A 15715-nucleotide genomic window follows, 5' to 3' on the forward strand; every position below is an offset into this window, starting at 1 on the left:
GCCGAGCGCGCGCCTGCCCCGCCGCAGCCCGCAGCCCGGAGCGCGTGCCCGGCCGGCGGCGAGCGCGGGCCGCGCGTGCGCGCTGCGGCGGGGCGGGGGGCGGCGCGGGCGCGCGCGTGTCAGTGACAGCGGGCGGGGGAGGCGGCGGCGGCGGCGGCGGCTCTTCCGACATGAGGCAGCGGCCGCGTGAGGGCTGGCGGCGGGCGCGGCCGCAGCGGCATCTCTAGCTCCGGCAGGGCCCCCGGGGCGTGGGCGCGGCGAGCGGGCGAGCCGGCGTCTCGGGAGCCCGGCTCGGCTGCAGTCCGCACCTCCGCCCCGCGGAGCGGCCCCGCGGCTCGACTCCGGGGGGCTTCGGGCCCCCGGGCGGGGGCGCGGCGCGCTCGGCTGGCGAGCAGCAGGCCCCGCTAGACCGGCCTCTCGGGCGGGGGCGTCCGCGCGCCGCAGGGCGCCCCACACTCGCGGGCCCGGGGCAGAGCCGGCCGGGGCGCCGCGGGTCCGGGCCGCGCGTGGCTGACGCACCGGGCGCCGCCGCCGCAGGATGAAGCGCTGCTCGCCGCCGCCCCCGTCGCCGCCGCCCCCGTCGCCGCCGCCGCCGCCGCCGGCGGAGTTGTTTTCGCGAGGGCCGCTCGCGGGGCCCGGAGCGCTCACGGGCTGAACTTCCCTCCCGAGCCGCGGCTGGAGGCCGCGGGCGGGCGCCGGAGCCGGGAGCCCCCGGGAGCGGCAGGTAGGTCCCGGGCGGTCCCCGCCGCCGGTGCCCGCGGCGTTGGCGGGCGCGCGGAGCCGCCCCGGAGGCGCTCGCCGCGGCAGGCTCGCGCGGGTCGCGTCGGGGGTGGCCGGGCCGCTCCGACCGGTTGTTTTTCCCGCAGGTACCCCCCTCACCCGGCCGGGAGCTCGGCTCCCGGGAGCTCGGCAACATGGCTTCCCCGCCCCACCAGCAGCTGCTGCATCACCACAGCACCGAGGTGAGCTGCGACTCGAGCGGAGACAGCAACAGCGTGCGGGTCAAGATCAACCCCAAGCAGCTGTCCTCCAACACCCACCCCAAGCACTGCAAGTACAGCATCTCCTCCAGCTGCAGCAGCTCCGGGGACTCCGCGGGGCTGCCCCGGCGCCCCGGCGGCGGCGGCGGCGGCGGCCGCCCGCGCAGGCAGAAGAAGCTGCCCCAGCTGTTCGAGAGGGCTTCCAGCCGGTGGTGGGACCCCAAGTTCGACTCGGTGAACCTGGAGGAGGCCTGCCTGGAGCGCTGCTTCCCGCAGACCCAGCGCCGCTTCCGCTACGCGCTCTTCTACGTGGGCTTCGCCTGCCTGCTCTGGAGCATCTATTTCGCGGTCCACATGCGGTCCAGACTGATGGTCACCGTGGTGCCCGTGCTGAGCTTCCTGGTGGTGTGCGTGGGCCTCTTCACGTTTACCTTCACCAGGCTCTACGCCCGGCACTACGCGTGGACCTCTCTGGCTCTCACCCTGCTGGTGTTTACCCTCACCCTGGCCGCGCAGTTTCAGGATTTGACGCCTCTCTCCGGACGTGTTGACAGCTCCAATCGTACTACTCCCGCGGCCCAGCCCACAGACACTTGCTTATCTCAAGTGGGGAGCTTCTCCATGTGCATCGAAGTGCTTCTTTTGCTCTACACCGTCATGCACTTACCTTTGTACTTGAGCTTGGTTTTGGGGGTGGTCTACTCGGTCCTCTTTGAGACCTTTGGCTATCATTTCCGAGATGAAAACTGCTTCCCTTCGACAGGAGCCGCAGCCCTGCACTGGGAGCTGCTGAGCAGGGCCCTGCTCCACGTCTGCATCCACGCCATTGGGATCCACCTCTTCGTCATGTCTCAGGTGAGGTCCAGAAGTACTTTCCTCAAGGTGGGACAGTCCATCATGCACGGAAAAGATCTGGAAGTAGAGAAAGCCCTCAAAGAGAGGATGATTCACTCTGTGATGCCAAGAATCATAGCTGATGATTTAATGAGACAGGGGGATGAGGAGAGCGAGAATTCCGTCAAGAGGCATGCCACTTCCAGCCCCAAGAACAGGAAGAAAAAATCGTCCATACAGAAAGCTCCTATAGCATTCCGGCCTTTTAAGATGCAGCAGATCGAAGAAGTCAGTATTTTATTTGCAGATATCGTGGGCTTCACCAAGATGAGTGCCAACAAGTCTGCCCATGCCCTGGTGGGACTCCTCAATGATCTATTCGGTCGCTTTGACCGGCTGTGTGAAGAAACCAAGTGTGAGAAGATCAGCACCCTGGGAGACTGTTACTACTGTGTGGCTGGGTGTCCAGAACCCCGGCTGGACCATGCCTACTGCTGCATTGAAATGGGCTTAGGCATGATAAAAGCCATCGAGCAGTTCTGCCAGGAGAAGAAAGAGATGGTGAACATGCGTGTTGGGGTTCACACGGGGACTGTCCTGTGTGGCATCTTGGGCATGAGGAGGTTTAAATTTGACGTGTGGTCCAACGATGTGAACTTGGCTAATCTCATGGAGCAGCTGGGGGTGGCTGGCAAGGTCCACATATCTGAGGCCACTGCAAAATACTTAGATGACCGGTACGAAATGGAAGACGGGAAAGTAATTGAACGTCTTGGCCAGAGCGTGGTTGCTGACCAGTTGAAAGGTATGTGTCTTTCTTTGCCTTGTCGTTTCCCTCTCCCCGTCTTGTTGGGATTAAACTAAAAATAATTTTTCCCCAGCATCTTCGGTGTTTGGACACAGCTCCGCTTCCTCAGGATTCCTAACCTTGGGAGAATCTTAGGATTAGCGTGTCTTTCTCTTCAGTGAGTCACAGACCTCCACAGGCTGCAGCCAGGGACCTGGCATGGTGTGCTGAGAGATGAGGCCTTTAGAAGGAAGGAGAACTTCGACAATTTACACACTACACTTGGCTGATGAACTTTCTGAAATTAGGAGGGGAGGGGGGGGGGTATGGCCTGTGACTGCAAGGGCATTGGAATCCTTTAGTAGTTGGAACTTTTTAGCACTTTAAGATACTGCTTTTGCATTTTTTTTTTTTCAATCTGGCTACCCTTTAGTCTCAAGCTACTTAAAACCTTTTTCCTTTTCTGGGCCTCCCTTTGCTATCAACAAAATAGATAGGAAGTTAGCTCTGCCTTGCCCAGAACTCAAGAACTAGATGGAATTATATACTCCTCAATGAACAATGCCTTTTGTCTAGGTCACTGTTTCAAAAAGAAATTGGCATTTTTATTTGTTTAATGAAGCTTTCTTATCGTGGTATTTGACTTACTATATAAATCCCAGCATTTTAGAACACTGAACTTCACAAGCCACCAGGTAATTTGAAAGTGAGAAAGGTTCCCAAGGACTTCTTTGGGTTTCCTCTCTTGTCCCAGGAGATTTGTGTCTGGCCCCTTGTTCCTGGTCTTCAGCTCCTTATGGCTGTTCTTGATGGTTTTATTGGGCTGCTTTATTTTATTTTTATATAGGACAAATTTTTGAGGTCTGGAGGGTGGTATATAAATAAGTGGGATGAAAAACAAGGATTCTGAGTAATCTGCTACATTTCTGCCCTCCTCCTCTGCCCGCTCCCCCTTCTCTTTTAAACAAGGATTCTGAGTAATCTGCTACATTTCTGCCCTCCTCCTCTGCCCGCTCCCCCTTCTCTTTTAAACAGTTCTTAGGTTTTACTAAAAAAATCTTCTGAGTTGAGGGGAACATCTATTTCAGAAGTATGTAGTGAAAATAGCTTTGATTTTTAAAAGCCTACATTTGTAAAGCTGTATTGTATTTTGTGGTGTTTACCAGCTGCATAATTACACAGTTAAAAGCCCCAGAAGAGGGAATCCTCCAAAGGACAAGAAAGGGTTTAAGTCAGACTTGGGAGAAGTGAGAGGCAGCTTGTGGTTGAGTTAGGGTTTGTGTTGGTTGTTGGCATCGTGTTAATGCTCTGTGCTTAACGGGCATTTTCTGTCTTAAGTTTGTGATCTAAGCTTCCCGTGCCATTTATTGATTTGTTATCTGACAAGGGTACTTAATCTTCCTGGTTTTTATCTATTATAGTTATTTTGTTAGTCATGGGACAATATATGAATATGGTGGCAAAAATATTTTCATCTGAGAATTCCCTACTCAGAGAATCTTAAGTATTGGATTGAAGGGGTCAGAAAGGACACTTGGAAAGATGGCTGTGACAAGTGTCTTTCTGATTAGGAAGGTGGCACCTGCTCCTGAGCCTGAAGGTTCCAGTCCATGGGGTGTGTATGTAATCCCTCCTTGACATTTTGGCGTCTTTAGGACCCAAGAGGTACCAGCTTTGCTGTCTAGGATTTTGGGGGCAGATTCTAGATGGCAGCACTTGGCTGTCCTGCATTCTATGTGATAGCCAGATGTGTTGGGTCAAAGGACGATGGTAGCAGTTGTGTAAGTTGTACTTCACCTGAGGTTACTTGAATCACAAAAATAAAAACAGGCACAATTGTTAAGTATAATTACTAACCTTTGGCAGAGTTCATTTTTATTAGTTTTTTTTTATTGTGTGTAATTTAAAATGTCAATTTATAAACCAAAGGTCTCAAGCGCATTTACCCCCCCAAAATCCTTGAGAGGTTTACTGATTTTATTTTTACTTCAAATAGTGTATATATGGCAAATTAATGTTTTCTTTAAATTTGTATACATTGTATACTTTCAAAGAAAAATACTTCATGGAGGGAGGAAAATAATAGAAGGTTCAGCTGAACTTCCCCTCTCCCCCCTTTTAAATCCTCCATTAGCTCTTTCTTGAAGCTTTCTTCAACTCGTTTTTAAAACTTTCTGGAGAAGACTCCAGTAACAAAATATGTCTACGTAATTTCCCGACCCTTTTGAAACTAACCTGATTGTATAGAACTACTAAGGGGAGATGGTATCGTAGTTTGCAGAAGTCAAGACATCATCTGGCTTATTATATATGCAAGTTTTATCACAACCTCCCAGATTTGTTCTTGTGGCAGGCATGTTCTCAGGGTGTTGGGTGTCAGCCTTTACCTCTCATCCCCTTTCCTCATGACAGGATCAGAATCTAGTACCCAGGAGAGGAGTTCATTGACTTGAATATTGGTGGGATGAGCAGAGGACTGTAGAGTTAGCCTGGCAGCAGGAAGCTGCTTCTGCTTAATTAATCTGAACAGGCTTTGCAGAAGAACAGCGTTTCATTATTTCTGCACATGCTCCTTACAATCTTTACTGTTCCCCACTTGACAGGCTGGCCAGGTACTGTGGATGTGGAGACAGACTTGACCTGACAGTTCCTGACCCAGGCCAACTTCTGGTTATCAGTGTTGTGCATGCGCGCGCGTGTATGTGTGTGTGTGTGTGTGTGTGTGTGTGTGTGTGTGTAGAACACTTTGGTTACAGAGGGGCCACATATTAGAGCTGTGCCCCTGCAGGTGGGCAGATAGAGTGCGGGGTGGATAGCACTGGCAGAGGCTCGAAATTGTGTCTCAGTGGGGTTGGGCAATGTACCCAGTTCATCGGAACAGAGAAGGCTGTGGTCAGAGTGGAGTTGGACTTGATCCTGTAGGTGAAGGGGAGCCACAGTTGGGACATAAGCACAAGGCCTCAGTGGTCTGCTGTCATTTTAGAAAGCTCACCCTTGAGCTGAGAATGTGGCTTAATAGTAGAGTGCTTGCCTCGTATGCCTGAAGCCCTGGGTTCGATTCCTCAGCACCACAGACACAGAAAAAGCCAGAAGTGGTGCTGTGATTCCAGTAGTAGAGCGCTAGCCTTGAGCAAAAGAAGCTCAGGGACAGTGTCCAGGCCCAGAGTTCAAGCCCCAGGATTAGCAAAAAAAAAAGGAATGGAAAAGAAAGCTCGCCCTTTCCGCAATAGGAAGTGTGGCCTGCAAGGGTGTGAGACTGGAGATTCATGAGCTGTCTGAGGAAATCTTAGGTACAGAGGGATGGCCTGAACGAAGATCACTGCAGTGGCAATGGAAATGATGGCAGCAAATGGGAGAAGAATGATGACTTGATAGCACTCCAAGCCAGACGTAAGCAGCGACAGGTGGGACCAGATGATGGTTTGAATGGGAAATGCCCTTTTTAAATTTCTGTAATTACTCTGGAAATGGTTGGGAGGGAAGAAGAGTTGAAATGCTGTTGATTTGTCTGTGGTAGTATCAACAGGGATTACAGACTCTAGTTAGGAAAGTGAAACAGGCCTGGAACCCCTGGCTTGTTCACCATTCCACAAACTCTTTATTCTGTGCTAGGTATAGTTGCAGATTCTGAGGATAACAGCACAAGACAGACAACATTCCTGTCTTCAGAATGTGGGATTTGATTTTGAGTTCTACTGGAGGGTAAATAATTTTATGATAAATTCTAAGGGGTGTGTATTAGGTAGGATGGCCAGCCACTAAGAGAGAAGGTGAAGGAAATTTTAACCTAAGATTAGGATTGCAGGGGCCGGGAGTTTGGCCTAGTGGTAGAGTGTTTGCCTAGCATGCACAAAGACCCGGGTTCGATTCCTTGGTACCACATACATAGAAAAATCTGGAAGTGGTACTGTGGCTCAAGTGGTAGAGCTCTAGCCTTGAGAAAGCCCAGGGACAGTGCTCAGGCCCTGAGCTCAAGCCCCAGGACTGGAAAAAACTAAAACAACAGCAACAAAAATAAGATTAGGATTTCAGAAATGATCCACAAAGTGAGAGGTAATTATAAACTAAGGAGAAAGTGGAAGGGGGTGACATTACATTGTATGTATGACATAGAATTTAACCTCATCATGCATCTAGATAGGTTGTTGTCATTGTCGCCGTTGTTGTCGTCATCACCATCACCATCATCATCATCATCATCAACATCATCATCAAAAAGGCCTATTTTGAGAGGTGGGAAGCCCGAGGGTTTGGGGTTGTTCTGTTGTACCGTAGCCCTTGGCTAAAAGGATGAGCAATATTATCCAGAGCTGTTGGTTTTTCCTGTCACAGATGTAGAAACACAGGGACAGAAAGTGAAACTGTTCGTTAGGAAACATCCCTAGTCATCTTCCTCCTCCCAACGGGAATGTTTGGAAGATGGAGCAGGGGTGGCTGCTCTGTGCTTACAGGTCTGTACCAAAGATTACATCTTTGCAGAGAGATGTTTGATAGCCATTACCTTGTTAGAGGAAGGATAAAACAAGACTTGCATTTTCCCTGAGGGTTTAAGCCACAGTTTAGGTTGATGGAGCCCTTAGGGGAGATCTGCTGATGGGTGTATGGAGAGATTTGTTACTCTTTGGCCAACTCAGTGATGTCAGTAATGGAGAACTTTACCTTTTCTAACAAGTGGCACTTAGAAAAAAAAAAGAGTTCCTATCCAGCCCCCCAGAAACTGCCAAGGCACTCCAGCTAAAAGCCATCGCCAGATTCTATCATGCGCTCGGGTGCTTTCCTTGTTTCCTCTGACGGTACGGATGGCTTGACCCCCAGACAGAAGTTTGTAACCCTTCACAGCTGATGCCCTGGCACCAACTGCCAACCTGTTGTTAGCTGACTGTTCGGCTTCTCCTCTCGGAATTCCATATTCACCAGCATTCTTCCTCCTCCCTCCCACGATGAGATTTTTGAATGGTTTTCCCTAGGTGTGGTTCTGTAACATCATTCCTTGGTCATGGGGAAAATAACTGGTTTCTTGGGTGATGCAGATGATTCAAGTATTGACATCAGGCAAGTCTTTAAACATTGGGCCAATGCTGACTTCACAGTAGCTAATAGAAGTTTTCCAAGATTTCACTTCTCACTTGGGAGCTTGAATTTTTATCAGAAGCAGCAAATATTGCCCGTTGTTTCCGTCGAAGTGATGGGCTTACTTGGCTCATTTTTCAGGACTAATCTTCCAGAACTCAAAATCCATAGTTTTTCTGTAGTTCAGTTACAGAGAAACAGCTTGCTATTCTTCCCTACAGCCACAGGACCTTGGGGTATGACACAAGAGCTTAGTATTATTTTGCATTTTATCCAACAAGCAACTAAAAAGGCACATATTCAAAGCTGAGATTTAACACAGTCATTAATTTTTATAGCTTAATCAAGGAGATTCGGTGCATCTGCTTTCTTTCAGCAAGCATGTGTGGTCAAGAGCTCAGCAACACCTAGCTCGGTTTGCTCTCCCTGCCCTGACTGGCATTCAGGTTTTAGTGGTTTAACCATCTCTGTAAATATCAACACTGAGAGACACACACAAGGTCTTGGTGTTCTGTTGGGAATAGATTTGACCTCAAAAATGTCCTGCAAAGATCTCAGCGACCCTTAGAGCTCTAGGAACTTCACTTTGAGAAATCCTAAGCTGTGTGGGAAAAGATAAAAGACTTAGGCAGGTGATGGTAGCTTACACCTGTAACCCTAGCTACTCAGGAGCCTGGGAACTGAGGATCTGGGGATCCTGGTTCAAAGCCAGCCCAGGCAGGAAAGTGCAAAGGTTCTTGAAGCAAAAGAGCTCAGAGACATCACCTCGGCCCTGAGTTCAAGCCCAGGATCAGGGAAGGCGGGGGAAGGGAGAGGAAGAGATAAAAAGCTTTGTGTGTACCACTTCAGTGCACATTGTCTTGTGTATGGAACAAACTGGCATTGTGACAGACATTTCACATTTGTTGTAGAAGCAGCAAGTGATTCTAGTTTCAAAAAGAAAAAGAAAAGAGCTGGGTGCCTGTGGCTGCCACCTCTAATCCTAGCTACTCTGGAGGCTGAGATCTGAGGATAGTGGTTCAAAGCCAGCCAGGACAGGAAAATCCATAAGACTCATCTCCACTTAACCACCAGAAAACCAGAAGTAGAGCTCTGGCTCAAAATAGTAGAGTGCTAGCCTTGAGCAAAAGAGCTCAGGGATAGTACCCAGACCCTGAGTTCAAATCCTACAACCACTACCACCACCACCAACTGCCCTCTGGCAGTATAATTTTGGTTTTCTGATACACTGGCTGGGGTTGTTGGGGGAGAATTGGATGTGGTACTTCAAGCGAGGCACTTGCTTATTAGCATGGTTGTAGCAGCCATTTGGTCACTAAGAACAACTCCCCATCTGTGGGTGAGTCACAGTTTATTCTGCGCTCCAGTGTGTTACTTGTTTCCTACACTTTGTTTGGTGTACATCTCGTAGAATGTGATACTGAAATGCAGAACCCACCAGGGACTGTGATTGTGTCCGTTTCTCAAAAAAGGGCAAATGTCCAAAAAAATCTGAAACACTGATAGCTTGCCCTGGTTAAACTGGAGCTGCTGATGTTGGCAGCTTCTTTATTGAAAACCCTGGGGAGCTGGGCCAATATTGTTCTCTGGCTACTTCAATTCCCTAGGCTTTTGGGGGTGGGGGTACTTTCAGTGAAGTGGCCCTGGATAATTAAGGAATTATGGTAAAAATCCTCAGCTTTGCTGGTCTGGAAATCTTGGCTAGGATATGCAGGGAATAGTTATCTTGTAAACTCAGTTATGTATTCACTGAATGTTGAATGAGATCGTAGTATTTATGAGGTTCGGAAGCTGTACTACCCCTCTGCCACAGGTGGCCAGGAGGAAGATAAGACAATACTAAATGAATAATCACTTAGCAGAGCGCACTAAACTTACAGGTTACCTTATGAACAGGGCTGGAACAGCTGTAAGCAAGGGAGCCTGTATTTAAACCTAAAGCACCATATTAGAAAACCCTAGTTGGGGGGGGGGAGATGGGGACAGAAACATGAGAAGGGGTATCAGTGTGCAAGAAGTAATGTACCTACTACCTGACGAATGTAACTGTAATCCCTCTATACAATAAAATAAAGAAAATGCTAGTACCCACCTCTTAGAGTAGAGATAAGCATTAAATGTTAAGTACATGTCAAGTACTTAGTGAAGTACTTGGCACGTACTCTCATTGGAGCTAGCATTACTGGAAACAGAGTACTTTCTCAGCCTCATCAATAGGCAGAACAAGTGTGCATGCCCAGGAATTCCAGTGTGCATGGAACTCTCTTGTTGTCATCACCCCAGATAGGTTTAGATGTTTGGATCCATTCCTTCCTTCATATTCCAGTTTTCAGACTGGGTTGATTTTTTTTAATTAATTTTTTTCTTATTATTTTCTTTTTGCCAGTCCTGGGGCTTGAACTCAGAGTCTAGGCTCTGCCCTTGGGCTTTCTCAAGGCTAGAGCTCTACCATTTGAGCCACAGCACCACTTCCAGCTTTTCCAGTGTATGTGGTACTGAGGAATCGAAACCAGGTCTTCGTGAATGCTAGGCGAGCACTCTACCACTAGGCCAAACTCCTAGCTCTGATTTTTTTATTATTAAAAACATACTCCAGGGGCCGGGAGTTTGGCCTAGTGGTAGAATGTTTGAAAAAAGCTGGAAGTGGTGTTGAGGCTCAAGTGGTAGAGTGCTAAGCCTTGAGAAAGTCCAAGGACAGTGCTCAGGCCCTGAGCCCAAGCCTAGGACTGGCAAAAAAAAAATACTCCAAAAGTAACCAATGGAATTTTTCAAAAATCCATATGGAAGGGTTGGGTGGAATTGTGGCTTAGTGGTAGAATGCTTGCCGAGTATGCACGAAGCCCTGGGTTCCATTCCTCAGAACCACATACACAGAAAAAGCCAGAAGTGGTGCTGTCGTTCAAGTGGTAGAATTCTAGCCTTGAGCACAGAGAAGATCAGGGACAGAGCCCAGACCATGAGTTCATAGCCCAGGACCTGGGTCGGGGGCAGAGGGGAGAGAAAAAAAATCTCATGTAGATTCTTAGATGTTACTTTATTTAATATATTCCATCCCATTACAATTATCTTATTTTTGATACCTGAATTATCCCAACCTGCAAGTTAGTCCATTTCATCCAACCACTGGTCACAGCTCCAAGGGCCTCATGCTCTCACTCAGCTGTTTGTTTGTTTGTTTTTCTCTCACAGACTGGTGCTCTGATGCTTGAGCCACACCTCGACTTCTGACCTTTTGCTGATTTAATTGGGGAGATCAGAGTCTCATGGATCTGTATGCATGGACTGGCTCTGAACTGTACCCCTCAGATCTCAGCCCCCCAAGTAGCCTGGATTACAGGCAGTAAGCCACGGGTGCCTAGCTGTTAGCATTTTTTAAGGAGTAGAGAAATTGTACTTAAAATTAAAGGTATTGAAATCTCATTAATTATGTTTTTTCTGATATGTTTATTCAGAGAGACTGAGCTTAAAGTTTAACCTCTCCAGTTTTTTTTTTTTTTTTTTTTTTTTTTGCCAGTCCTGGGCTTGAGCTCAGCGCCTGAGCACTGTCCTTAGATTTTTCTCAAGGCTAGAGCTGTACCACTTGAGCCTCAGCACCACGTCCAGCTTTTTCTATGTATGTGGTACTGAGGAATCGAACCCAGGTCTTCGTACATGCTAGGCAAGCACTCTACCACTAGGCCAAACTCCCGGCCCTAACCTCTCCAATTTTGAAAAGAAAATTAATAACATTTCCATGTTTGTAAGAAAAAAATGAAACCCAGATGGGAGCCCTATGTGTCTCCCAGTTCTTTGGAGGCATTCATTTGTATTTTTACAATTGATAAAAGCAGTTATAAAGCAGTATGACATTTTTTTTCTACAGTATCTTCCCATCATACCTACTAAGGGACAGGGAGTCTTTGAATGTAGCTAAACTGTGGTAAGAAGCAATAAAAATAAAGAAATGTAGGAGGCTCACTTGCAGACCTTGGAGCATTGTTGGTCCAATCAGCCTCATTTCCAGAATGGTGTGAACTGAACTGCCAGAGGCCCAACTCTAGGAATTCCCTTCCCAGGAACCTTGCTCTGATCAGTGTTCCCTGAAAGATAGTGCTGACCATGCCCCAGACCTCAGGGCAGCAGGTGTGTGTGTGTGTGTGTGTGTGTGTGTGTGTGTGTGTGTGTGTGTGTGTCTTGTGTGTAATCATCCTGTACCCCAATGCAGTGTGCCTTGAGATGAAAATTTTTCATGCTTATGAACTGTTAGTTATATTTCTTTTCTTTCTTTCTTTTTTTTTTTCTGGTTGTGGGGCTTGAACTCTGGGTCTGGGCGCTTCAGATCTGAGCACTTCAGATCAAGGCTAGCACTCTGCCACTTTGAGCTACAGCACCACTTCTGGTTTTCTGGTGGTAAATTGGAGATAAGAGTCTCACCAACTTCTTATTATGTAGCCCGGGTGGGCCTCCCACTGTCATTCTCCCCCTGTAGCTTTCTGAGGGCTACTGATTACAGGAGTGAACCACAATCCTGAGCTATTATATTTGTTTTCTTTTTACTTAGGTTCTTTCTTTGTTGCTTGGGCTAGACTAGAATTTGCTGTGTATCACAGGCTGATTTTGAACTCTTGATCCTCTTCTGCCTCCAAAGTGCTGGAATTACTGGCATGTACCACAGTTGACAAAGCTAGCTAGTGTCTGTAAAAAATATTTTAAGCTACTTCCACAATTAAAATTGAAATTGAAATTGCAGTGTTAAATACATATTGTAAATATAAATATATATTTTAAAATTTTATTGCCAGGGTGATTTATAAAGCTATTATACTTACATTCGCAAGTTTTATATATATTATTTTATATTTATATTTATATTCATTGTAGTAGATTATTTGTATGAAATGGCATATACATCATAGTATATGATCTATATATTCCTACTCAAGAAGGTAGTTTCTGACTAAATACATTTTAATGTTTTTTCTCAATAAAAATTCACTTTTTTTTGCCAGTCCTGGGGCTTGAGCTCAGGGTCTGAGCACTGTCCTTGGGCTTTCTCAAGGCTAGAGTTCTACCACTTGAGCCATGGTACCACTTCCAGCTTTTTCTGTGTATGTGGTACCGAGGAATCGAACCCTGGGTCTTCATGCATGCTAGGCAAGCACTCTACCACTTGGTTAAACTCCTGGCCCCAAATTCACTTCTGTTTTATCATTAAGAAAAAAAAAGAGTCTCATAGACTTTTGAGATCAGGCTGGCAGTGAACCATGATCCTCCCGAATAGGTAGGATTCCAGGGGTAAGCCACCAGTGCTCAACTGAATAATTTATTTTTGTGTTTGAGTAAGTTGGGAAATAGCTGCTGCTGCTGCTGCTTCTCCTCCTCCTCCTCCCCCGGTTCCTCCTCCCCCCCTTCCTCCTCCTCCTCCTCCTCCTCCTCCTCCTCCTCCTCCTCCTCCTTCTTCTTCTTCATTATTTATTTCCAGTCTTAGGGCTTGAACTCAGGCCCTGGGCATTGTCCCAGTTGCTCAAGTGTAGTAAGTACTCCACCACTAAGCCACATTCCCAGTCCAAGCTTCGTTTTTTTTTGTTTTTTTGTTTTTTCAAAAGCAATCTAATGTGAAGAAGGGAAGAAAAGCCACAGGCCTGTAGTTTATTTTCTCGCATACGGATGTTAAAATGCAATATATCACTAAAGCTATGACTTTTTTTTGCAAGTCCCAGGCTTTGAACTCAGGGCTTGAACACTGTCCTTGGACTTTCTCAAGGCTAGAGCTCTACCACTTGAGCCTCAGCACCACTTCTGGCTTTTTCTATGTATGTGGTATCAAGGAATTGAACCCGGGTCTTCATGCATTGCTAGGCAAGCACTCTACCACTACGCCAAATGCTCGGCCCAAACTATGCTATTCTAAGTAAAAGCTTTTTTGTGTGTATTATTCAGTTAGTTTTACCCCATTAAATGTTCCTATTTTAAGTGTGGATTACATTGTGTTTTGAAATTCCGTACCTAAGTAATTTCCCCATGAGAAAGTAACTGCTTATTTTGGTTATTAATGTTAATTTTTGTTTTGTGCAAGAACTGTCCAAACATTGAGGGGCTAGATTTCTGAAAGAAAAGCACTCCTAATAGAATTATCCTCTTTGTGAAATGAATTTGTTTTCTTAAGTTAACTTTCCATCTTAAGATATGTTTTCCAGAAATAAAGCACATTTGGGCAGAAATCTCTGATTCTGCTTAATCTTGCCAGATCGCAGTTTCCTCATGTTTGTGAAATGTAAACTTTGAAGTAGATGTGCCTTTAGCTCCCCAGCATGCTCTAAGAATAGCAGAGCATTTTCTCATGATTGGGGACTAGTACTTTTCTTAATACAGCGAAGTGGTTTTTCCTTTGTCCATTTGTTTAAACTCTGAACCCTCATTTAGACAAATTTAGCAGAGGGACACTCAGATTTACACAACCACAAAATTGCAGGGTATACATAAGATTCTTAACTTTATAAAGGATTCTTTACATCCTCTTAAGTATAATAAGTCTGAATCTTAGAAGTATAATTTACACATGTATTTTTTTTCAGGATCATATTTGTTACATAATCCTGGACATTGCTAGAGGATCCGCTGGGTTTTAAAAGTTTGAGAAAGCCTTTAGAAATGTCTTGGAGAAAAGGTGAATACATTTGTTTAAAAATAGGCTTCAGTTCTTATCTGATCATCGTGTTGCCGAGAGATTAAGAAGGCTATTTGCCAATAAAGTAACTTCACAGTTTAGAGTAGCAGAACCTAACATATTAGACTAGGGGTACCCTTTACCAGGTTTTCTAGTAGCTTACTCTGGGCATTGGGCGTCTACTCTTCCTATAGGGGATGTACCAGTCATGTTAACACGGCTCTTGGATACTGTTGAGGTTTGCGAGGCTTTCTCTGTGTATTTTTCTATTGTTATTATTATTTTTTATTAACCACTGGTGTAGAACAGTTAATCCTGTTATTCCCCTCGGCTCTCCCCCCCCACTCCCCTGGTTTGGCAATGGAAGCCAGGGCTGGTACATTCTACCACTAAATAACATGTCCTTTTTGTGTCCCAAGTACCTTTTTTTTTCTTTTTTGTCTATGTATGTGGTACCAAGGAATCGAACCCAGGTCTTTGTGCATGCTAGGCAAGCACTCTACCACTAGGCCAAACTCCCGGCCCCTCCCAAGTATCTCTCTATTGGTCTCTCCATCGTTCCTCCATCTTCTCTCTGATGCTGAGGACTGAACCCAGACTTTTTGCACATGATTCAAAAAAAAACTCCCAACCCAAACCTACATTATCAATACTTTTTTACATTAGAGTTTGAAGTGGAGTCTCTCCAAGTTGTGCAGGCTAGGTTGGAACTTCCCTTTCTGAGTAGATGGGGTGACAGGTGCGCCCAGCCCTTGAAGAGCTTTTCTGCACAGCGTGTTCTCCTTTCTGCTCAAGATAAAGAACACTCAGGAAAAAGCCACTCCTCCTTGTGGCCTGGGTGAGAGAGAAGATACCCAGGAATTGTCTGGCATACTGGGTTAGATACCCCATCTTCTCCATTCTGGTTTCTGCTTTTTCTGTTCTACTTATCTCTCCCCCTTCCTCTGGATTTATGATGCTGGGAAGCTAACTCAGGGTCCTGTGGCATGTGGGGCGAGTGCTCTACCACTGACCTATACATTGGTGGCTCTTCTTGTTTTTGTTGTTGATTGTGAGGCTTGAACTCAGACCGGGGCGCTGTCCCTGAGCCTCTTTGTCCTCAAGGCCACCACTCTATCACTTGAGCCACAGTGGCACTTCTGGATTTTTGAGTGGTTAACTGGAGATAAGAGTCTCATCGGGACTTTTCTGCCCAGGCTGGCTTTTGAACCTCAGTCTTCAGATCTCAGCCTCCTGCGTAGCTAGGATTACAGACATGAGCCACCCACACCTGGCTTCCCCCCCCCCTTTTTTTTTCTTTTGCCAATCCTGGGGCTTGAACTCAGGGCCTGAGCCTGTCCTTGGGCTTTCTCAAGGCTAGAGATCTGCCATTTGAGCAGCAGCCCCACTTTCAGCTTT

The 15715-nt window shown here is 46.8% G+C and overlaps 1 protein-coding gene across 1 annotated transcript in view; it reads left to right on the forward strand.

The window, feature by feature from the left end:
* Positions 1-890: 890 nt before the first annotated feature.
* Positions 891-15715, forward strand: part of Adcy9 (adenylate cyclase 9) — an 80032-nt gene continuing 65207 nt past the window's right edge. Inside the window, exon 1 of the mRNA XM_090324868.1 lies at positions 891-2619. Coding sequence (XP_090180994.1) covers positions 915-2619 — 1705 coding nt within the window. The 5' untranslated portion in view covers positions 891-914. The remainder of the gene's footprint in view (positions 2620-15715) is intronic.

Source organism: Megascapheus bottae, chromosome 36, assembly GCF_031878675.1.
Source record: "Megascapheus bottae isolate mThoBot1 chromosome 36, mThoBot2.hap1, whole genome shotgun sequence".
Lineage (NCBI taxonomy): Eukaryota > Metazoa > Chordata > Mammalia > Rodentia > Geomyidae > Megascapheus > Megascapheus bottae.